Genomic DNA, 23,817 nt, shown 5'->3' with positions numbered 1-23,817 from the left:
ACTTTTACATGAGCACAATGAAAGTCGAGCTAATAGACCAATATAAAAGGAATTCCAAATGTAGTTTGCCAAATGCAAATATTGGGCTATACTAATACCATGTACCAAAGTAAAATGGCTTTTATTGGCTGTCAGCTTAGAGCACACAATATGCAATATTCATTTGCAATATAGACGTGCACACAGTCAAAGCAATTGTTGCACATGGCTGTACTGAATTGATGAGAAAATCATAAAATCTATTGGAATGAGCATATGTGCACACATAAATGAATATACTATATATACATACTTATAACGGGTGTGTTGCTCTAGAAGTGTGGTTTTCACTGGACAATACCTTTTTCGAAGTTAATCTCTTTGAAATCTGTTACTTGATTCGTACTCTGTTTGGTTTGTCATTTTATGATGAGCAGATTTACTCCGGAACAACTTTCCAAAACTAATTCCTAAATTAATGGTTCGGTTCGAGCGCTGCATGCTGTGAAGCAGAGTATCAAGGAAGACCCGCGTCAGTCCATTCGGCATCGCCTGAAAACGAGATGACCACCGATATCACGTTTGGTTGATGGGTAGGTTAATAAACAAAATTATCGGGCTTGGAGTGATAATAATCCCAAGACATTGTTGAGGCGCCTTTAGATACTAAAAAGTCACTGTTCTGTGTGGTTGAAAATTACGCCTCTCGGCTGGAATTTGTTCGGAACAGCCGCGGCGGTCACTTGTCTGAAATCCTTTTTAAAACGTTATGGCCAACCTTCATCTTTACAATAGAATTTAATTCTTGGTCATAGCATTAAACTAAATTCATTTTAATTTTTCTTCAAAACCAGATCTCTATAAAAACACCCTTTAAATAAGTAATAGTAGCTTTTGATGCACACTATAAATATAATTGAATTGAAATGTTGTGTAAAGGACCATTTCCATAGTAGTTTCCACATTTGCGAAGCCGATAACGAAAATATGGTAACTTATTCTCGCTTATGGAGTTCTATTGAACTCTTAGAACGACTTGTGCAATGTGGATATGTACGCTGTGCAGCAACTGCAAATTATTGTCAGCGATTGTAACTGCAGCAGCTCTTAACGGCTTAATGCTGCCGCTTGCTTGATACCTATAATTTAGTGGATCTGCGCGTTTTGATGTTTTGTTGCAGCTGCACACGCGCTTCAATTGACGGTGATGAATGACTGTGATAGTGATGCAACACCGGGTTTTCCAATAAGGATGATATGTTGTGTCTTTTCGATCATTTTTAATATGTCATGACGTGTAATTTTTATACGCTTGCAACAGATTTGATTATAAAGAATACTTACCTTGTTTTGTTCACCTCACGGTTGTACGATAAAGCGTTCAATATATATGAATGATCAATATGACGAGACGAGTTAAAATCCGGTGAATCCCCGGTGAAATATAATAAGACCATTCAGCTGTGGTCTTAAGTTTATTTTAATAAGAATTTTCTGTTGTATTGAAAGTAATCTAAACTGACATTTTTGACTGAATTGAGAAGTATTCGGTTACTTTTTATAATAAAAAATTTAAATACCAACCTGCGGATTTCTCTTTCAAAAGTTTGTATTTTAGATGGTGATTGCCTTATTTCTAATGTTTTTCATACCCAGTTATCGCAATTACTCACTACTTTAGGCATTGCTTATATTAAAGAGTCAACAAATCTGAGCGACGAAAAATCATAGCATTGCATTTTATTACCCGGTGCATTCCAACACCTATGAGTATCATCACTGTACATTATTTTTAACGATTCCCTTCCGGCGTGCATGCAGTGCCTCGCGGCATAGCTACCATTTTTTAATATAAATAAATCCGGTTATCATATTATTTTAATAGTATTGTCATAGCAAATTATTTAAATTATTAACATTTAAACAGCCCCACAGCGTGCTAGCGAAAATGTTTGAAAAATTCGTTATATCGCTTAAAAATACGAATCCAGCACAATGCCCTCGATACTCAGAGGCAGTAAAATAAACTTGCATTTACCGGCAAAATGCACGTATAAAAAATAAATTAGCAAAAGCGTCTAAAGTAAATATTTTTGTATCGCGACACAGGTGTGCTGCCGATAACAAGCTAAGCTAGTGGTAACATGTTGCGGCTAAAATAGTGTATACAATAGCAGTGAAATATCGAGGGCCATTCAAATTCCAGTTTGTGTGTGTGGGTGTTTGTCTTTTGTGTTGCTCGCGCCAGGAATTTCGTTTGCATACAACTCTGTTTATCAAATGCCGCACCACACGTTCGTGGACACCCCATAGGAAAGACTGCGCTGGGGAAGAAATTTCACTTTCCGAACTAAATTGTGGTTTTTAGGGTAAAATAAGGAAACTATAAAAGGCACATATTATTTTTTTACGGTATTTATTCGGTATTTTGTTGATATATTCGAAATGCTTAAGCTATCTGAGCGTATAAAACCAATATTTTACGAGATATAAATTTACAAAAAATTACCGAATTTGGGGAAACAATAATGGATTGCGCAGAAGCTCTAGGGTTTAGATTATCCCACCACAACAAAATCACAAAAATCCTTTTTTAACCTTAGTTTAAAAAAGTTCATAGGATGCGTCACTTTATTTCTCGGAATGGTATCTTAAAGCATTTAAAAGAAGTTTTTGAAATGCGGTAAGAACTAAAAAAAAATTAAATAACACTTTTTATTAGAATAGTTAATACAACAATACTACATTTATAGACTCTAGAGTGAGTTCCAAAAGCATGTGAGAACTTATTTTGCTATTGCCTAGTTACATTCGAGAGTTTTCCATGAGGGATGTATGTATGAACAAATTTGCTCTCACATATTTCAAATCTCACCGCATTTTGCAACATTCTCGCCAATTTGTATTGGGTTAGCTTGGCTTAGCTTGTTGCAAACTAAATGATTCAATGTAGAATTTGTATCGTCTGCTCAAATGTTGCATCACTCACTGCAGCCGTTTTTATATGTTCTTTGTATGTGCATCTGTATTTTAAAAACTTAAAAGAAGAGTTTAAAAGTATGATTACTTATAGAGTGTATTTATTTGTAAAGTCTAGTACATTGTAAAATCTCTAAGCTCAAAATTATGGGGAAATAGATTTTCGCTTTACAGGAGAGATTTATACGTTTCTCTTCTCTGATATCGCTCGAGAGCTTATGAGTGTAGAGCATTTTAAATCATTTGTTTGTAATAATTTATATTGTTAGTGCTAGCTAGCTACTTTTTCGTCTTATTTCATAGCTCTTACTACTAAATAAATTCAATAAATTCAATTTCTCTCATAATAGTAATTTGAAACCTCTAATCTAATAAGAGTTGTTAGAATCCAGATTCTGAAGTAAGTTTGTTAACACTTTCAATATTCCGTTTAAGTTTATTTCCGAAGTGCTTTTAAGTTAAGAGCGTTTCTTAGGATATAAAGCAGGCTTTGTTCTGGCTACATAGAATTCAGGTCGCGAAAACGCACTTAGTTCGCGTTTGAAAGCCGCAGCGAGGCTTGCTTTATATACACAGAGGGTATGACGATAGAAATAATTACCATACAAGATATTAAATTCTATTATTTTGGGTTTTCAAAAATTATGATTACTTTGCCCTTATGAACAATATATGTATGTATGTATATTGCCATTATTTTATCAGCAATTGCAGTCAATGCCCGCATTGAATACTCAGTTCACTTAGTAAACTTCGGATTCATGTTTATATTTTGGTATGCTGCACTTGTAGCTCAGCAGCTTAACAATTTGCATTCGAAATGCATTTCATTCCATGAAGTGGTAATGCTTTTGGGAAATTGTAGTCATTATCTCCTTCGAATAGAGCGCGCAGTAATCGAAATGCTAAAATAACCAATATTACATAGTAACAGGTAGCAAATTACAAAAGTTTTATTGCCCATAAGAACCGGAAATATTATAGCTTCTATATAGAGGGTACTTTTTTGAAGGAAAACACTTTACTGCAAAGATATCTGTCGAACCAGCTGTCAAATTTATGAACTGTGTTTCACTTTTTTATTATAATAAATTAGACTTCCAAAGGCACAATGTTTTGAATCGTGAGAATTTGCTACATTTTCCTATATACTTGCATTTTAAAGTCAGATCAGAGTTCGGAGTATATAAATAAGGAAGAACTGCCTATTAAAATGTATTAGAGATATGTACATAGTCTTATGATATTTTTTAGTCTCATTTTCATACAGAAAAAGTTACAGTCTGACGTAGTTTAGATAAGGAAAACGTAGAAGGAAAGTTTTGGAACGACCTTTTACCGACTGAACCTTATACGTATAAAGCTTTATATGTACATACATCATCTTATTTGACTCTGTAGGACTACCTTGTTTAGGAGTAATCCAACCTGATAATGATTTAAAACTGATTATTTGGAAATTAGTATTCGTTAATCTATTGTCCGGCGAGATAACATTGGCACTACTAAAGAAAGTAGTGGAAAATTTAGACCGACATGGTGGTCTTTGAAAACACGCGAAGTTTCCTCTTTTCTTGCATAAAGAGCCAAAGTATTTGCCGTTTCTTTTATTAATCTGAATTTAATTTCAAATTAAAGATATACTCCTGCAAAAGTACCCTTTATTTAAAGCGAAGCACGTACATGCTATGTATATGCATAACAAATATGTATATGTATTACTAGGCTCGGAACTCAGAGGAGTAAAATACACAAATTTCCATCCACATTGCAGGACCAAATGATTAGCGACCAGCCGGTGTTGTTAGTGATTACAGTACATGGCCATCGACTTATTCATACAAAACTGTGTATTTTCATATACGAAACTGTATGTATACAAATACAAAAACATGAAATAGCGAATGCACAGATAATGGTTCTGTTCGCGACTGCGTTGCAAAATTTATGCAAATCTCCTTTGGTGTGGCTGTTAACATCACATGGGCTTTACTAACTTCTACTCTTTGTGCTGATCATTTTCATATCATACATGCAGATAACAGTAAAACTAATAGCCACATTAAATACTTACAAAAGCTTTGCAAATGTGCTCGGAGATGCATAAACAGTTTTTTATAAGTTTTTGTCCAGTTTCTTTATAGTTATAATATATTAGGTTGTCAAATATCTGCCTTCCGCCTTTTTGTCTTTTGAATTTCGCGGCTATGTATAAAGCGCTACCGATCTCCTAACTGACAATACTATATATCTTTGAAAAGTCATGGCATAACCTAAAAAACGACGCTGTGCATGATTAGTTTGAATATTGCGTTCAACAGTCATGGACTTGTAAACATGAAGTTCACTAACGCCGAAATTCGCGCTATTTTAAAGTTTTCCATCGTTAAAGGCAAATCCGCTAGAGAAACGTTCCTTGAGATTAATGGTGTTTTAGAGTATGGTACTCTATCATTTCAAACGACACCATGGTTAAGCTAGCCGGTGGAAGAGATAGACGACGAATACAGATCAAATCATAAAAAAAATTGAGTTAGACCGGCATGTGGTATCTCGTGACATCGCCCAGAAGATGGGAGTTAGTCACCAAACCATTTTAAACCATCTGCTGAAGGCGGGATACACAAAAAAGCTTGATGTTCTGAACCGATTCAACGCCTGCGAAATTCTGCTGAAACGGAACGAACTCGACCCATTTTTAAAACGGATGGTGACTGGCGACGAAAATGGATCGCATACGACAATATCAAGCGAAAACGGTTGTGGTCGAAGGCCGGTGAATCGTCCCAAACAGTGGCCAAGCCGGAATTGACGGCCAGGTTTTGCTGTATGTTTGCTGGGATTGGAAGGCAATCACCTATTATGAGCTGCTCCCATGTGGCCAGACGCTTAATTCTACCATCTACTGCGAACAACTGGACCGCTTGAAGCAGGGGAGCTCGGATGGGAGGTTTTATCGCATTCACCATATAGCCCGGACATAGCCCTAAGTGATTACCACCTATTCCTGTCCATGGCGAACGCCCTTGTTGGTGTAAAGTTGAACTCAAAAGAGGCTTGTGAAAAGTGGCTATCCGAGTTCTTCTGAAATAAGGAGGGCGGCTTCTACGAGAGGCGTATTATGAAGTTGCTGTCTAGATGGAAACAGATTATCGAACGAAGCGGCGCATATTTCAACTAAGTCCGATCACTGTTACACTTTTTATAAAGCATTGAAAAAAAGCGAAGGGAAATATTTGACAACCTAATATTACTTTTTTTGTTGTAAGCGAGAAACTTACGTTGTGATTTTGTATTGAAAGTAGTAATTCATAATTTTAGCTATATATTTCCTTACGATTGATAGGGGTTGGATTTAAGAAATTAAATCTACAGATAGGTGACTCGCATATTTGTGATTTGAAGAAGGTTTCGCGACTTTCATAAATTAACACTGTGAATTATAATTTAATGTTCCAAAAAAAGGAAGCACTAGGATTTTTTGCAATATTATGAATTTTCAATAAAAAAATTAAAACATTTATTTGGAGTTATGACCTTTCTTGACTCAAATGCTCTTCTGTTGCCGACTAAAGAACTCAGTTAAGATGATTCTGATCTTCACTGCATTCTTTATGATATTGGTAAAAATCAGATCAAATGTTATCTGAGAATTTTTTTTACAAAAATTTGTTTGGTCAAACATTCAAATATATGTTTCGTCTTAACTGTAATAACTAACTTTGATTTATAATATGTTCTTAAAGCAACTAATTTTCAAAGTCAGTTAATTACAACAAATATATACAAGTACAACTAATAAATGCGCAACAAATGGCTACGAGTATATAACCATCATTTGAGATTTGTAGAAATTTTCCGTTATTTAAAAACTTTTCTTTGTTTACGAACATTTCTCTGCGAAGAATTGAAAAAGTTTTTAATTGTAATTGCTATGCAAGTGGCGAGCTTGCTATTGTGCGACGAACACCGCAATGCAGGCACGAAGAACAAACGAACGGGCAGAATGAAAGCGACAAAGAATCTGGGGGATATATTCAGCGACGGTGAAGTTTCGAAAATGGCGCGACAAAGAAAAACAAGTATTGAGAATTAATATAAAAATGAAAATTGTAAAGGCGAATAATGGCGACCGCTGCAAACCGAGTGCTGCGGGGCACAATTCAGATGCAAGCCTGTTGGAGCGCAGCGAGCGATGCAAGCGTTTCGTCAACGCATTAATTAAGGTTATTCAAGTTGCGCGTCCACATTATTACAATTTACTCTCACATAGCTGCAGTGCCAGTGTTAAATGAGCAACTTGGAAAAGAAAGTGAAATGCTTTTGGGCGTCGTGTCGATTGGACGACGAACGATTTGCAAGAGACTACGAGGCGCACCATTACAATTGCACTACACATAATACAAGCCACAATTAACACTAATTTAGAAAAGTATGCTGCTGCGAGTGTATATACCAAGAGTTTACTGCAAAAAATGCGGCAAGTCCACGATGAGTCCGCGATTAGTCGCAAAGGAGCATTTGTCTAAAGACTTTTTGGACATTTTTTATGAATGAAGCGACTAGTTGTACTCTGAATACCTGAGAGCTTACTAAAAGAGACTAACCTTAAAAATCGTACGAAATCTTAAATTCCGGTGTGTAGTTTTGAAATAGAAATGTTAACAAAGATTCAACTAATTTATCAGCAACTATACCCCTAAGCTAGACGCTCCCAAAAGCGACTAAGTAATAGCTAAATTTATCCTAAAGAGATGTGTTCTCTATTCTACTCTACAGAGAGCAATCCGCGTGCACGCCCTTTCAAGATTAGACGCACAACTTTTTGCAGGGAAGCGATTTCAACTCCGTGTGTCGAGTGCCGTTTGTGTGTGTGTTTGTGTTTAACCCGGCACTTGCGTGTGTCGTCTGCAATTGTTACAGCGTATAAATGGTAATGTTGGGTAATTAATTAAAATATTGTTTCGAGAATTGGGAATTACCGTTAACTACAATTACTAACAAATTCACTTAGTGCCGTTGATTTAGTTTGCGCACCTGTGTGGGTCTCTGTGTGTGCGGCAATGGCCTCATATCTGTTGCAGGAGTTCGCTTCATAAGCATAGGTAGCGGCATGGCTCACCACCACTCTCTCCCCTGAGTGTTTACACTTATAATTAGCATTAACGCGAAGTTGAAAATCAAAATGACAAACACTTGAATTTAATTAGTTAAATGCGTGTGCTAAACCGCATCAGCGCTTTGCAAGTCTAACAAAATGATTGTGTGTATTGTTATTTACGAGAAGGCAAACATACATACATATGTACAATATGTATTTAGAATCAAAGTGAATAGCAGCAAGTTGAATTTAAAATTAGTGGAATTGCTGGTAAAAAATATTACTGGACTTAAAATACCAAATAGTTTCAGTAACATACTTCAATTTGATTTTGAATACGAGACAACTAGATTTATTATTTATTTTTATCGTTATTACGATTTCGTGCAAAAAATACAGATTTATTAAAATTTTGTGGAAATTTGGTAGGCAATGTTTTCTTGCAGTTATTATTATTGATAATACCTGGTTCGATGCTTTGAAACTTCGTACTGACTTTTTCGTATGACAAATTATCCACAAAGTGTGCTCAAACTGAAAGTCCAGCTTTGAAGCTTTTAACGCCATTCACGCTGGGTTTGATAAAAAGGTGTTGCAAATCGACCTAATCACATCACTATCGACACTTATAGGAACAAAGTCGCAGAAAAGTTATATATTTCCATTACCATAATAAGAAAACGTTATAAAACGACTATGAGTGGGTGATTCGAATTGAAACTCTCCTTCTGACAAGTATGACTAAAAGCTTCTAACTTTTTCAGACAATAAGACACGCATCTTTGAAATTTCATTAAGATATTTTTCTGTATTTTTCTAACACTACCTAGGAATCAAAGAATTATAGCATGGCATCCACACATTTGGCAATGCGGCCGACTATTACTTTTAAATCATTGATTTGTTTTTAAATTTATAAGTGCATTAAATTCTCCAAACACTTATGTATGTATGTACTTACGTTGAAATTAACTACCTCAAAGTTCTCACTCTCTACACAAGTGGTAGCTGAAATACAGCAGAGTATGTAAGTAAGTATTGTAAGTCTTATTACAAAACCAAAAGAATTTATGCATACATTCATCTATAAAGATTATATATATTTATATGCAATTATTGTATACCTACATATATACCAAAGGGTCCACACACAAGCAAATGTTTGTGAAGTCGGCATTGTTTTGTGGCAATTGGATTAAGTGCATACAAATCATCACAAATTGTGAGCGATTGACAACGGCATAAACAATAAACAACACAGTGGAGATCAACAGACAGCAACGTAGTCAGTGCAAGCGAAGAAGCAAGGGGCAAGCGAAATGGAAAAAATAAGTGGGTGCAAATCAAGGCTTGCACCCATGTTAAACTAATATAAAAGGAAATCGAAAAACTCGTATTCTCGAGGAAATGAAGGTAGGCAACAACTTTTGGGCGGCTTTTGTGTGGCTTTTGTGCGTTGATATGTAAGTGAGTTTATGTACTTGAAGTCGATGCACATACTGGTATGTATGTGTGTGAATTGTAATGGCACTTGGCTAGAGCCCTGCGAGAAAGTTGTAGCTTCTTAAAATCTAAGCTGGTGGATGAGGTAAGTGATTCAGTGTGGAAACGTATATTGAAAACATCGAGATATCAGTTGTTGAAAGAAGCTACATTCTGCAAAAATTGTGACATTTAAAGAAAAATGCAGTAGAAGCCGTTTTAAAAATTTGTAGCCCTTATACGGTAAGGTTTTACAACAACACGGTGTTTTTTCAAATAAATTTTGCATACTTAAAGAAGTTATTTTACAATATCTTAGCCTAACCTTAAATATTTAGTGAATGAAATCCCTAGAACATTTACTGAATGCATCATGTTCCTAAGACTTTGCTACAGTTTCCTATTCAGATGCTGTGTATGAGCACATAAATATTTTTTGTTGCTATTTATCGTGAATTTGTCGCCACAACGTTTGTTTGAGCGCAAATAAGCAAAACTGGCAGGTAAGGGTAGACTAACGGTCGGTAGGTAGGAAGCTCTTTAGATTTGTTTTCGTTTCAAATGCTGAGTGCACATCCAAAAGCTTTGCGGTAATTTTCACAACAAATGTGTGTACGGAACACTGTGTAACACCGAAAAGTTGCTGAGAAACCAACGGTTCAAATAACCAAAAAAACTTTGTAATTTCATTTCAAACACTTCAATTTTTTTTTGCAGCAGAGTTAATAATTGAGAAATTTTTGGAGAAGCTTTTTCTTTGAATACAATAGAAAAAAGTAGAATATATTTGTGTATGCGTATATTCTCCCGTTACAATAATTTATAAAATGTTATTATTTTGTTAAACAGTGTTACCAAAGGGTCCATGCAGTTGATCAACACATGGACCGCCGATTGAGAAGCTTGCGTTCCAGTTTGGCACTTACCTGCTTGCTTGATGTAAAATCTCGTTTTATTTTTCCGAAAGGTTTGTAAAGTGGTGTTGATTTTCACACTTAGCCTTACGCAGTTTCTTCCGAAAGATGCCCTTACGATTGCTGTGATTAAACCAAAAAATTATCACTAGATTTTTAATGTTGAAGCACGCAATCACGAATATAATGAAGTGTAAAGGTAGTCTTAAAGAAAAGAAAATACTTTTTCGACTACCCAATATGTTTTGTAGAAGTATTGGTGGCTCGATGATACGGACATAGGAAAGAAACATTTCTTTTCAAATACACAAATTAATCTGTAATAAAGAATAAAACAATACTGTGACGAAGACTAAAGGAAGAGCCCAACTGAAGTGATAATTGTCTTCAATAAAGAAAGTAATTATTTGAAAACCCAGTTTGGACATTAAATTAAGAAGGTAATCGTACTTTTCGTCTAAGTGGGAAACCGTATGCAACCGTTAAGATAAATAACAAATTGCTATGCCACATACGCCCGCGTCCATATAAGCTGGCAGACGTGCATGCCCACATCCATTTATAAATAGGACTTGCCTTACCCACATCGCTTACCCAAATGTAAACCTAGCAATTCAGCACAGAGTGTGAAGTGTTGATTGTTATGCCACCAAGCTGCCCTTCGGCGCAACAATACAGTCCTTAGGTAACTAATTAATTGATTGCATACAAACGTTGCACAGCTGCCATGCTTAGCGGTAGCTGCATTATTAAGCGCCCATTCGTATTGTGTATACGACGGAGGCAAAATTGCTCGGCACTTGGGCAATCGTGTTGCATTTGTTGCTGTAATATGCATCCTGCTTGCCACTAATGCACTTATGCTAATTGATGCTGCCTTAACTGAATGGTATTTGACTAAGGTGTAGCTGTAGAGCGCAATACATGAGAAATGGCGTGATTTTGACGACTTCTTGCGGAGTAACCCAAGCTAAGTGTGTGCCGTATCGTCGCTTCAATTAAGTTCTAAGTAGATCCTTATGCATGGATGTCAAATTTGAGCAACTCTTAGGATTAAGAGAAAATGGAGAGTATATGTAAAGGCAAACAAATTTGGGTGTTCTATAGACCCAAAGCAAGCGCTTCTACATAGGTAAGTTAACATTTGATGACTTTGAGATTGACCGATGCACTTGGTTGAAAAGCTACATATTCCTAAACAGAAAACGAAACAGTCGTTGGAAATCGATATGGATGGATAGTTGCTAGAGAACCAATCTGCGATTTTTGCAAAAAAAAAACTCCCTACCGGTCTGATGTCAAGATGTCATCACGATGATGTTGAAAGTGACTGGCATACTGTTATCCAGGTTTGGCTCTCTGTTTGTTCTCTTGTGGTTGACGACCTAAAAGCAATTATTCGTGGCGAAATCACTCAGCCGCCAATATTTATAGAAAAGTAATGGAAAGCGCACCAAATAAAACTCAAGTGAGCATCAAAGACAAACAGTGGATTACAGTTGTGTGGAAATATAAACCAAATACATTATAAAAATGAAAACACGTATAAAACTATATATTATTATGCTGCACATCCTATGGTAAATTAACGGTATAGTGTGTTTGGAATAAAATTTTTCATTAAAAGTTAAGACCTGTTCTCATATCATCGATAACGAAATTATAAAAATGGCATCCATATTTAATTAATCCATTTAAATGCAACGTTTTAATTCGTTCAATTATTCCTGTACGAGTAATATCGACTTGCAGCACTGAGCTCTTTGCTTTCAATAATGGAATGTTCAAATAACGCGAGTTTGTGTGAATATACATTATTTGTAACTATGGAATGTATATACGGTGATTTTACAAAAACGCTTATATTAACATATAAAACCACCAGGCGTTGCAGGTGGAATTGCTCAGTCGAAAAACTCGAAGGATCACAATGCAGGGCGACTATATGCTTTGTTAGTGGTAATTGAATCAAATTAATTGGTTAAGTTTCTCATTATATATTTTTATGGCTTATTGATTACATGTGGGTAAAATATTATTAAGCAGAAAAATTTCATTTCGTATATATGTATATGTATATAGCGTACATAATTTATAAATATTGAACCTATTCGAATAAAAGTGTGTAGGTACACAACTGTATAGCGGCTTTGTTCATGCAACGTTAATAGGACCATCAATGCAGCATGCTGTTGCATGGGAGTGGTTCAGTAAATTAATACGAGTATTGTTGCTGTAGAGCAGAGTATTAAAGAAGACCCGCGTTACTCCATTAGAGGCAGCAATTGGAGTCATCCAATTTATGAAAAATTTTGCCAAGGATTTTGTTTTGTGGGCTTACATAATCCAACTCGTGCAATAATTGAAAAGGAGCGACCATCGCACGTTCGGTGAAAGGGCTAAAAACGAGATGACCACTGATGTCCATTTCCACAAATAATTTTGTTCAACGATGAAGCTCACTTTTGGTTGATTGTTTGATAAGCCAAAACGAATATGGAGCGTATAGATGATAGTCCCAAGCCATTGTTGAAACGCCGTCATATCCTAAAAGAGTAACTTTTCGCTGTGCTTTATGGTCAGAGGGAATCATGGGCCAGATGTACCATGTCATCATGGGGAAGTCTATAAAGCCATGTGTAACTTTTTCGTGCCTGAACTGGAGGATATTGATATGGACATGCGGAGTTGGCTCCAACTAGAATCGTACATACGATACAGCCAAAGAAACAATCAATTTATTAAAAAAAAACTTATGGTGGGCACATTATACCGCGTCGTCGATCTATAGTGTGGCGTTCAAGATCAAGTGATTTAACACCACTGGACTATTTTTGTGGGGTTATGTGAGGTCGCTTGTCTATGCATATAAGCCGGAAATCACTGAAGAAAATATTTGGCACGTTGTTGTTGACAAATGCTGCAAAGAATGGTCGAAAATGGAACTCGCCTGCATTGGCCAAGCATGGATAACGAAGGAATACTCATTTGTGCTAAAAAAATAAAAGCAGAATCATTTACATTCAATAAATTATGTTTACAGTCACCTGCAACGCTTACGAATAAAAAAAACTCAGTACTCTAGCATATTGAGTCAGACAAAGACATCGAACAGTTGTAAAACGACATAAGCAAAAAAAACAGTAATCAAATATTTAATAATCATAAAAATATGAAATAAAACTATAAAATAATACAAAAAAACATAATAATTAAAAACAAAAATTATAAAAATTGTACAAATGACAGAACCACCTGCACCTGTTGAGATCAAATCTTCACAAATAAACCGCTCAGTAATACCACCGGCTGGCGATGGCGAAAATGTGCCATTCTCGCAACGTGAACTCGAGTTGTTGTATGAAGAAATTTGTAAGGATCGCAAGAAGAAAGAAGATTGGCGCGATGATAGTCGGCATCCGAGCTATAGGAGATTTACAGTGCCTTAGTGGGTGCATTCAAAAAGTTGACTTTTAATGAAAATATATTGCTTTGTTATATTTTCTTCGCATCTTCCGCAGTCACTTCAAGTGTCGTGATCGCTATCATAAGACTAAAAAGGAGTATGAGGAGCAATTTCAACGTGAAATCAGTCTGTTAATGAATAACCTGAACACGGCCTACGAAGCGGCGCGTTTCAATCGGTGCATATGTCGACGCTTATAAATTTTTATTCATATTAATTTTATGTATTCTTTATAGCCATTTATGCATTACCACCTTGTGGCCGCCACTGCACAATCGTGCTGAACTTATCCACACACAACGCTACTACTTCCGCCTGCGATCCGAACAACGCCGACGTTTAAATCAGATTATTGCTACCAATTTTCAATAGTCAAGGTTGCACTTAAAGCGACTTACAACAACAATTTCATATACATTTATACAGAAATTGCTTAACGGATTTTTAAATCTATACAAACCTGTTGTTCGGTTAACCAATGGATCATCTAGCCAAGAAATATATTTGTTTGTATGTGTGTTCTATAAAACAAGTTTTCGATTTATTTTTCGCAAAGGCTGACTAAAGGCTGGATCCAGTTTTATTTTATATGTTTATAGATGCAGGTTGTTTGTATAATGAATGTATGGACAATGGGACTATTGAATTATGTCGTGATATTCGTAAGACGCTTTGAAACTTCAGCACAGAGATTGCACGATTACGGAACTTCGTGCCCAAAATCGATGGTAGCATAGGTGGTAAACATGATGCATCATTCCATACAAGCTCTTTAAAATCTAGGCCCTAAAATGCTTTTACAAAATTCCCAACATAGTATTTAAAAAAAGGCCAATAAGTCAATAGAAATATGGGAAGTTAAGTAGCAGTGTAGGAAATTCACATCTGTTTAAGGACAATTTCGTAATCGTAGAATTATTGAGCCGAACAAACAACTGGTATAAATTGCACAAAACTGGTATAATTAAATAAAGCGAGAATATAAAACATTTCTTCTAATGCCTCTTTCAAAAATTTGCTTGTACTACATTTAATAGATTTAATAAAACTCTTGATTTACCATTACTTATATGACTGCCTGTACATAGGGTTCATGTGTTATTTGCTACTTCATTGTCAAAGCAGTCAAATTACATTTACTTTTATAAATGTGTCGATCTTTTATCGCGTTCTTTACAACAATATTTTTATAACATTTTTTATATTTTTATAAGGAAAATTGTTTGTTTGAGTTTTAACGCGCTTTAGGATCAGCAAAATCAGTGCAAATGTCTCTTCGCCGTTCAACTCTTTCGGGGCGTAGAAGAACCGTTTTGAGTGTAGCCTTAGACGATGATAATCCACGCGTATCGTATCAAGCTGCGGATGACGATGTTGTACCAAGAGCTAGTAGCATTTTCTTGACTTCAATTGTCACAACTTCCGAAGCTCCCGGAAGGAAACAAGCAGAAGTTGTTCAACAACTGATGGACGACATAAATGTAGACGAGCCACGTAACTATGAAGAGGCGGATGCCAGAGACTTGCCCAGCCGCGATCCAAGCTTTACAAAGGAGTTCTTCACGTTAGCTATAATCTGAGTATTATAGCAATATACATTAGGGTGATTCAAAAAAAATTGTTTTTTTTCGTTTGGTACTCGGAAAAATAGGTTCTATTGAGTTTCATCATTCATAATGATTTTTTTCATTGAGTTATAAAATTCATAAGAAATAAAAATTTTTTCCAAAAATAATCAAACTTCAACCGTTAATATCTTTTAAACGGTTGGGTTTACGAAAAAATCGTGAGACCATTTTTGTAGAGCATTCAATTTCCTACAAAATCTAAGGAACAAGATATTTTTACAAGTAGTTGGAAGCGAGATATACATTTTTCTATCTGATAATAAGAAAAAATATAAAACTGTATGTAGGAGGACCTTCCCGTTACAATTAAGAACTCATGCTTGGAGAGGCTTTCTTAGAGATGTCTAGAAACCTATTTTTCCGAGTACCGAACAAAACAAACAAATTTTTTTTTGAATCACCCTAATATACATATTTATATATATATATATATATATATGTATATCTCATTTTGTATTTCAGCAAGTTTAACAGCCTGATGAATTATAGAGAATCAATAACCAAATACGAAAAACAATTTCAACGTGAAATTTCATTATTACTTGAGGCTCAACCGACCGCCTATGAGGTAGTAAGTTTGCAAAGGTAAATAATTTTAGTTTTATGGTTAAAGAAGTCGTTAAATTTACTTAAGTTAATAGCTGTAAACGCTTGGCCGTCCAGTCGTTTTTTTTTTGCTTTAAAAATTCCTTATCTACTGGTTTGAAAGATATGTTTTCCATATCAGACTGTACATCAGAATCCTATGTGAACGATACCTATTGCCTTTCAGACGCTGTTTAATTTCTCAGATTACTCAAAGGTCTTATAGTTTTTAGTTCAAGTTTTTTATGAAAGCTCTAATAACATAAATTGGTGAAATTAAAAACTATATCCTTATGGCAAGCTTATGTTATCAAGCTTTCACCTTTGTGATCCAGGGCCATCACACTGCTCTTACTTAATATATAATTTAGTATATTTGACTTATATTTTATCCACATCTTTAATTAACTTTAGGCACCTCAGCTACACGTCCCTATGGCCGCCATTACATAATCGTCGCGAATTGTTTAGATCCAGACGACTCTTCAATTGTCTCACTAGCAAGCAAAAAAATCGCCTGCATCAGTTAATGGCTCAAAGATAATTTTAACGAAATTAAAAAGTAATCGGTATTCATTAAAGTCATGCTCGCCCACAACTAAAAGCACTAAAATATGGTTCGATAAGTACCGAATTGGATCAAGAGTGCAGTTTTAGTTATAAAACAAATTAACGATGTTATCAGAATAAAACAAAAAGCAAAATATGAAAAAAAATATAAACCAAAGCTAAAGTTTTATTTATTTTTAGTGGAACTCAGTTTGAATGCTGCATTGATCTATGAGTTGGTTTAAATTGGGTACTAAAATCAATCTAAATTAGGATTGGAGCACTCATAGGCCGTCGTTAGATAAAGTCATGACTTTTCGGCTATAGCTACGTTATTTCTGTTGGCGACCATCCCTCAGTAGGCTCTTGGAATGAGCCGAAATTGAGAATAAGTGGTTGTGTATCAAATAAGACTGCAGTCTTTTTTTCTCAAACGGTATGAAAAATATTTTCAAGTATTTTTGAAGTTTTTGAAGGACGGCCCGGATTTAATTTTCCCTTTCAGGGAGTGTTAACTTGACAACATTCTCCAAAAAAAATTTTTCAATTAGAATATATAATATATAACACGTCATATCGTACAGAGTTGTATTCACATACGAAATATAAAATCTAAAACATTTCAACTCAAAGCCTGAAGTACAATTTTTAAACGCATTTTACAGAAATCAAATATGAAGTTTGAAAACTTTCATTCATCGGTGCTTATTTGCTTCAAACGCCAAGTCATTTACAACCGTTTCAAATATTATACCTAAATAAAATTACGAGGAAAAAAGTAAGACGGCATGCTGTCAGCGTTATTTGATTCCGCGTCACACATTTTACTTAGTTCGCCGGTGAAATCGGTAAAATGCCAAGCAAAAGAAGAAACGCAACTGGACCCGCCTTTGCGTGTGCCATTTTTACCTCATCGTCACTTGATGGCCGCAGCGGTTGCGCCCGGTGAAGAATCCTGCGAGTTCGGCAGCCTCAAGTATTTCCAATTGTGCATGATTGGTGGTCTTATATCCTGCGGCTCCACACACACACTGGTAACGCCCTTGGATTTGGTTAAGTGTCGCTTGCAAGTCGATAAGGCCAAATACAAAAATCTTATACACGGTCTGAAGTTAACCGTCAAGGAGGAGGGTGTACGTGGCTTGGCCAGAGGTTGGGCGCCCACATTCTTCGGCTACTCAGCACAGGGTGCCTTCAAATTTGGATTCTATGAAGTTTTTAAAGTATACTATTCCAAGCTATTAGGCGATGAAAACGCTTACCTATATCGCACGTATATCTATTTGGTTGCCTCGGCTTCGGCTGAAGTTTTTGCCGATATCGCCTTATCACCTATGGAGGCAGTAAAGGTAAAGGTGCAAACGACACAAGGTTTTGCTAAGACAATGCGTGAAGCCATACCGAAAATGGTGGCCGACGAGGGTATTACAGCTTTCTACAAGGGACTTGTGCCGCTGTGGATGCGTCAGATACCATATACAATGATGAAGTTTGCTTGCTTCGAACTAACACTGGAGCTGCTTTATAAGTACGTTGTGCCAAAGCCGCGTGCCGAGTGCACAAAGGGCGAACAGTTAGTGGTCACTTTTGCTGCGGGCTATATTGCTGGTGTCTTCTGTGCGATAGTTTCACATCCAGCCGATGTAGTCGTCTCAAAATTGAATCAAGCTAAGGGTGCTTCGGCCTTGGATGTGGCGAAATCGCTGGGATTTATGGGAATGTGGGGTGGCTTGGTGCCGCGTATAATCATGATTGGCACTTTGACCGCGCTGCAATGGTTCATTTATGACGGCGTTAAAGTGGCACTACGTATACCGCGTCCGCCGCCGCCAGAGATGCCGGCTTCGTTAAAAGCTAAATTGGCAGCAGGTGAAAAGAAATAACATGTGCATATGTGTTGTTTGTTCAAGTTAATTTTAAAAATATATTTTTGTTTATCAACGAAAAATATTTATTATTACATCAGATGAAAATTCAGAAGTTGTAAAGTTTGTTGCGATCGATACCAAAGGGGAAAGCGTTAAGAAAATTGAGATCTTAGTAATCATAAATATAATTATATAAGCAGTATATCAATCGTCTTATAGGCAAAACCTTCTGTCAGCATAGTTCATGGTTCTCACAGCCCAAATATGTAGCAACATTTTGTTTACGATCCTTTACGTATTTGTCGGATATAGTTCACTTCACATCTAGTTCACAGCTTCATCTTAATGTTATTAAACATTTTTAGTTGCGTAAATTTTAAATCTAACTGACCAAAGTTAATCTAAATTCGATATGAAGACATTGTCTTCTACTTAATAAATCAACATTGTCTATAATTTTAACTCAGGCTATGGACACTCAACCATTCTGATAACTTTTTGGAACTTCAAATCAAATGCAACTTAATTGTAACGCACTGATCACCTTCTCAAACGAAGAATATAATACAACGATTTTTGTTGTTTTTGTGTATGACTTCCAACATGCTCCGCACATTCAAAAGCAATTATTAGTGCCCAAAAGCTTCATGCACCGAATTTTTGATGAGCTTGATGCTCCATTCTGGTCTCAATTGCTTCTAGTAGTTTGGTAAAGCAATTTCCTAAAAACAAAAATGAAAGTAAAAACCATAATTTTAAAACCAATTCTGTTTATAACCAGATGGCATTGCATTGATTGAAAGCTTCCAGGAATAGCTTGAAACCATTAGACTCATTCGATGTGCCAACGGCAAATCAGTTGGCGAAGAGTTCAAAAAAAGGACAGAGCACAGAAACTGTAATATCCATGCATGAAATATGTATGTGCATAGCTAACACAGGAAATCATGCCCACTCTCCGATGCACACATGTATATATGTATGTATGCGTTTATGTACACTTTGCTATATATGCGCTTGAAGATTCCATTCATCTCTCGACTGTACACTAAGTGGCATGTGCACTTCATGGCTTCAAATTGAACACTGGACAGAAGCTAATATGTACTTTGAAGGACTTTTGATTTTAACTGAGTGATACGTTGCAATTGCCTCTACAACCTTCGTAAATATAGGGTGTTGTTTAAAGCTATGAACATTATAATATTTTGGCTTTATTGGTTTGATTATTTTGCAATATTTATTGCATGAATAAGACTTCTGGCACTGCAGCATCTGAAAACCATCCTCTTGATGCAATTTAGTACACGCTTCCCAGCATATATTTCTTAATGGAATTCATTTCTTGAAAATTAGTTAGCTGGATGAATCTTCAAGATTCTTCGCCCTCTAAATATAGCGATTTCGCATTTTTTAGTACTCTTTAAAAATAGCTCATAACTAATTTGTGCTCCTAACTGACAAGTTCTACAAGTAATTTGCATAGGATTCCAATTCCATAAGTAAATTTATTGATATTTTTATCATTGTTCCGGTATAAGTCCTTAAATACCCTGTTTGCACTTCAGCCTCATGGTTTTTTATATACTTATGTTGATATAAATACATGTATTTGTATGTAGAGAAAGTAAAGATTTCATTCGATTGCTTGACGGTCAATTGTGGAGCTTGTTTTCCATTAAAATGCATAAATCAAAACAATATGAAGATATATGAGCATTACAAAGTGGCACATCACCCATATCTATATAGTCAGTAATTGTATATATGTTTTCACATACTCATATAAGCAGAATTGCATGTATTTTTAGTTGGCTGGGTTGCTATCCAAGGCTAACATGAAAACATGTACATAAGTACAGGACAACGCGTTGCGTGGAAAGCTATGGAATGAGAGATACTTCAGATAGCAACGTCACAAGGCCAATACACGCATATCAGTCATTCGCAGCGGATGTCAATGTCAGACATACTGACCATATACGAGCATGTATGTACATACAAGTACATGCATATGTACCTGGAAATGTTGAAAATTTCCTGTGCTGTAAAGCAACAAAACAGTACTAGACATTTCTCTAATTAAACTATAAATATATCTACATATGTCATGTGTATGTGTTGCGTTGAACTAGCGCCTTAAATACTCAACGGTTTTGATGGTTTTTTCTCGTAAACGTATGAGTAAGATAAAGTTGTTTATAATAAGCTTGAGCGGTTTGTTCAGGCTTTTCTCAGCCAACTCTTACCCCACTCACAAGTTCAAAATATTTCAGGGCTTCAACGCTTAAGTTCGAGTTCCTTGTTTATAGAACTTCAACTAATGGATGGCTGACTCAAATCTCTACCTAAGTATGATCTAATTTTAAAATTGTTCAATATATATATATATATATATGTATATATATAGCAGGAAAATGCTTCTAAAAAGTACGTAAGTAAGATTTATAGAGAGAGTAATAGAAGAACTCTCTCAATATACTTTTTGCTTTCCAGAATACTGAGATCGCTCTAGCTTTTATAGATATACATGGTCAATTTACAACCATATTTCAGTAATTTTCAGTCCAATTAAGGGCCAATGCTTCAATTTTGTTTTCTCTTTCAAATTTACGTTGAAGTTATAACAACTTTCTACAAGCACATTTATCCCACATAAGCAAAATCTCATATGAAACACGCGTTTAGAAATACTCACACACTTACGTATGTGCTTGATAACACGCTATTCTGCAATAACAATCAACTATTTACCCACTGAGCGCCAAATAGGCAGTGTGCTTTACGGCTAACTGGTCGAATATGTGTGCTACATTAGCGCATAGCAGGTGAACGGCAGGCGCTGGGTCACGGATAACCATTGAAGCCAGTAAGTCAACAACGAAACGCTACGGGCAGCTCAAAATAAGAGCACCATAAAATTACTTCTACTTGCATTACTACAAATGTAGATATGTATGTAGTTACGAGTACTTACATACGTATGTAAAGGCAGAATGGCCGCGATTCGGGTGCTATGCAACACGTTGGCAAACTCCTTCATTTTCATCATTAGTTGGTAAGGCAGCACCTAGCTGTTGAACGGGCTATGCAAACTAGGCTATTGATTCATATTAGGCGGACCATCATTTTGTAGTGAAATGGTTTAACAATGGCAGGGATAAATTTAATTGTACCAGGCACAAATTTTCGGAACAACTCGGGGTTTTTCATGCAGAAATACCGAACTTACTCCATACGCCCATGAAATGTGAATAATACAGAGATACCAGTGCGCCCGGAATATATCTTAGTTAGTATGCTCAGAATCCTCAAAAAATGAAGGATGTTCGTATTATAGATCTATGGCGTACCATAGAGAAAAATGTGAGCAAAGTCCATAACTTCGTTTTGGCTTTGGAAAGCTGTCGGCGCAATAAGTGTGGAGCAACAAACGAAACCATTAGACCGATTTGGGGCAAAGTTTGCCGCAGTTTAAGCGCAATTCGTCTTCAAAAAGTCATTTGAAAAAAAAATCGTATGAAAAGTCTATCGCCGTCACGGAGCCCTCTCTGCAGACATTCAGAAATCGTAATTTGATGACAAGCTAAAGAAGTTTGAATGCCGCTGAGTCAACTGTATCGATCTGAAAAGATGTTATGTTAATGAATATATTAGATATAACTTTACCTGCTTAGCCAGTATAAGCGATAATTTTTATGGTGTCATTATTGCAATTTTAGTTTTTCATTTTTATTCTCGTATATATTTTATGAAATATTTCTGGCAAACTATGTCAATCTATATACGATACGTATGTATGTAAATTATAAATTTTATTTTCTAACAATGGCTATCACTTGAACATAAATCTTACTAGTGTGATAATGCCTTTTTCACCGAAGTGCTCTGTGTTACTGGTTTTCATACCAAGTCCACAACAAATTCATAAGAAAACTCTCTCATGAAAGGTAAGCCTCCACTAGTGCAGAAATTTATGCACAAGTGCACAGATCTATTATCTCAAATAGGAGGTAAACACCTACAATCATCGCCATCTATGCATTTGCAAGTATATCAACTGAGTGCAGCGAGATTTATACTACAAATTTATATCAGTACCGCCCACAGGATAGCATATTTAGCATGAAACGAGGTTTTAGCCTCTTTCTCAGGGCGGATACGAAGCCCTTCGCATTATGCTCGTATTAAACCCAAACATTGCCACTCATAAATCCTGACAGTAACATATAATATTAATATTCCTAATGGGTATTTTAACATTTCTGTATTTCTCTTACGTTTTCCGAGTTTACGTGCGCGAAAATGAATTTCCATATACACCGTATATACACATATATATGTATGTATGTATGTACGCATGAGCTGAAATGTTTAAGCAATAAAAACTACATTTACACAGGTATGTTAACAAGCACACTTGTTGGCCTCAACACACACATACACGCACACACATGCGCGTATACAAAAGTAAACACTCAAGATTCAGCAATTTCGACAGTAAATTTGCACGCTGTACAGGTGTGTCTGACAGACAGCATAAGTCCACTTGACCATTCCCATTAAACTCCTTTGTTTTTTATTATCACATATATTTCTTATTTTCTGCATATCATTCGCCATTTTCAGCCAAAAACTGAAAACACTAGAATGCATAAATAAAAGAGGCGGCAAAAAACAACGCTGAAACGTTGCAAATGAGAAATGAGAAATGAGTTGGTTGTTGTTGTGATTTCAGCAGACAGTTTACCAGCCGCACACGTATAATAAAGTACTTACTCGCACAGCCCTACAATCGGCCCCACAATAGTCTACACGCTCTGTTGGCGGGGGATGAGCAATTGGTGGGAGTCTGTGTATGGTATGTTCTGTCTGTGTAGGTATGTACGCAAGTATGCAAATTTACATGAGTATAAGTACATCGTTTTATACAATGTAAATGTTCGCACATAAGAGTAGAAGGCCATTGTGGCAGTAAAATTAGATAAATAGCTGCAGAGCAGACGACGCCAACGCTTTCAATTTTCTCATGAAAAAAACTGTTTTAAAAGCGTTTTATGTTTTCGAGCTTTGGCATTTCCGCCGTTAATGCTGCTGATTCAAGCGCTCTTCAAATCGTTGTTAACTTGTTCCGACTTAATAAAAACTCTATTATAATTTAATATTTAGCGTTGCTCTGAAAGGAAATGTAGAAATTTAAAACATTCGGTTGGCTTTGTACCGTTTGTGTCCGTTAATATGTAAGAAATCTTGCCAAAATTAAGGG

The 23,817-nt window shown here is 35.9% G+C and overlaps 3 protein-coding genes across 3 annotated transcripts; all 3 read left to right on the top strand.

Annotated features, from left to right (window-relative positions):
- The first annotated feature begins 13,640 nt into the window (after positions 1 to 13,640).
- On the top strand, positions 13,641 to 14,843 carry LOC120766310. Its single transcript, XM_040091727.1, has 3 exons — positions 13,641 to 13,903; positions 13,977 to 14,099; positions 14,158 to 14,843. The coding sequence occupies exons 1-3, from the start codon at positions 13,698 to 13,700 to the stop codon at positions 14,291 to 14,293; spliced, it is 465 nt and encodes a 154-aa protein (XP_039947661.1). The 5' UTR covers positions 13,641 to 13,697; the 3' UTR covers positions 14,294 to 14,843.
- A 238-nt stretch (positions 14,844 to 15,081) lies between these two features.
- Positions 15,082 to 16,778, top strand: LOC120766703. Its single transcript, XM_040092350.1, has 3 exons — positions 15,082 to 15,485; positions 16,012 to 16,134; positions 16,549 to 16,778. Exons 1-3 carry the CDS (start codon positions 15,190 to 15,192, stop codon positions 16,676 to 16,678), a joined length of 549 nt encoding a protein of 182 aa, XP_039948284.1. The 5' UTR covers positions 15,082 to 15,189; the 3' UTR covers positions 16,679 to 16,778.
- Positions 16,779 to 17,442: 664 nt separating this feature from the next.
- Positions 17,443 to 18,566, top strand: LOC120782457 (phosphate carrier protein, mitochondrial-like). The gene has a single exon (XM_040114747.1). The coding sequence runs from the start codon at positions 17,472 to 17,474 to the stop codon at positions 18,564 to 18,566; it is 1,095 nt and encodes a 364-aa protein (XP_039970681.1). The 5' UTR covers positions 17,443 to 17,471.
- The last annotated feature ends 5,251 nt before the right edge of the window (positions 18,567 to 23,817 follow it).

The sequence above is a fragment of the Bactrocera tryoni genome, chromosome 1 (genome assembly GCF_016617805.1).
Source record: "Bactrocera tryoni isolate S06 chromosome 1, CSIRO_BtryS06_freeze2, whole genome shotgun sequence".
NCBI lineage: Eukaryota > Metazoa > Arthropoda > Insecta > Diptera > Tephritidae > Bactrocera > Bactrocera tryoni.
The sequence above is the reverse complement of the archived record's forward strand: the minus strand, read 5'-3'. Positions and strand labels throughout refer to the sequence as shown.

What these genes read in the sequence shown, in the direction of transcription:
- LOC120766310 (XM_040091727.1), top strand. Translation starts at nt 13,698, where the DNA reads ATGACAGAACCACCTGCACCTGTTGAGATCAAATCTTCACAAATAAAC. An exon ending in AGGAGATTTACAGTGCCTTA is followed by an intron (nt 13,904 to 13,976) that starts GTGGGTGCATTC and finishes CATCTTCCGCAG; the next exon opens with TCACTTCAAGTGTCGTGATC. An exon ending in GAAGCGGCGCGTTTCAATCG is followed by an intron (nt 14,100 to 14,157) that starts GTGCATATGTCG and finishes TATTCTTTATAG; the next exon opens with CCATTTATGCATTACCACCT.
- LOC120766703 (XM_040092350.1), top strand. Translation starts at nt 15,190, where the DNA reads ATGTCTCTTCGCCGTTCAACTCTTTCGGGGCGTAGAAGAACCGTTTTG. An exon ending in TTTACAAAGGAGTTCTTCAC is followed by an intron (nt 15,486 to 16,011) that starts GTTAGCTATAAT and finishes TTTGTATTTCAG; the next exon opens with CAAGTTTAACAGCCTGATGA. An exon ending in GAGGTAGTAAGTTTGCAAAG is followed by an intron (nt 16,135 to 16,548) that starts GTAAATAATTTT and finishes AATTAACTTTAG; the next exon opens with GCACCTCAGCTACACGTCCC.
- LOC120782457 (XM_040114747.1), top strand. Translation starts at nt 17,472, where the DNA reads ATGCTGTCAGCGTTATTTGATTCCGCGTCACACATTTTACTTAGTTCG.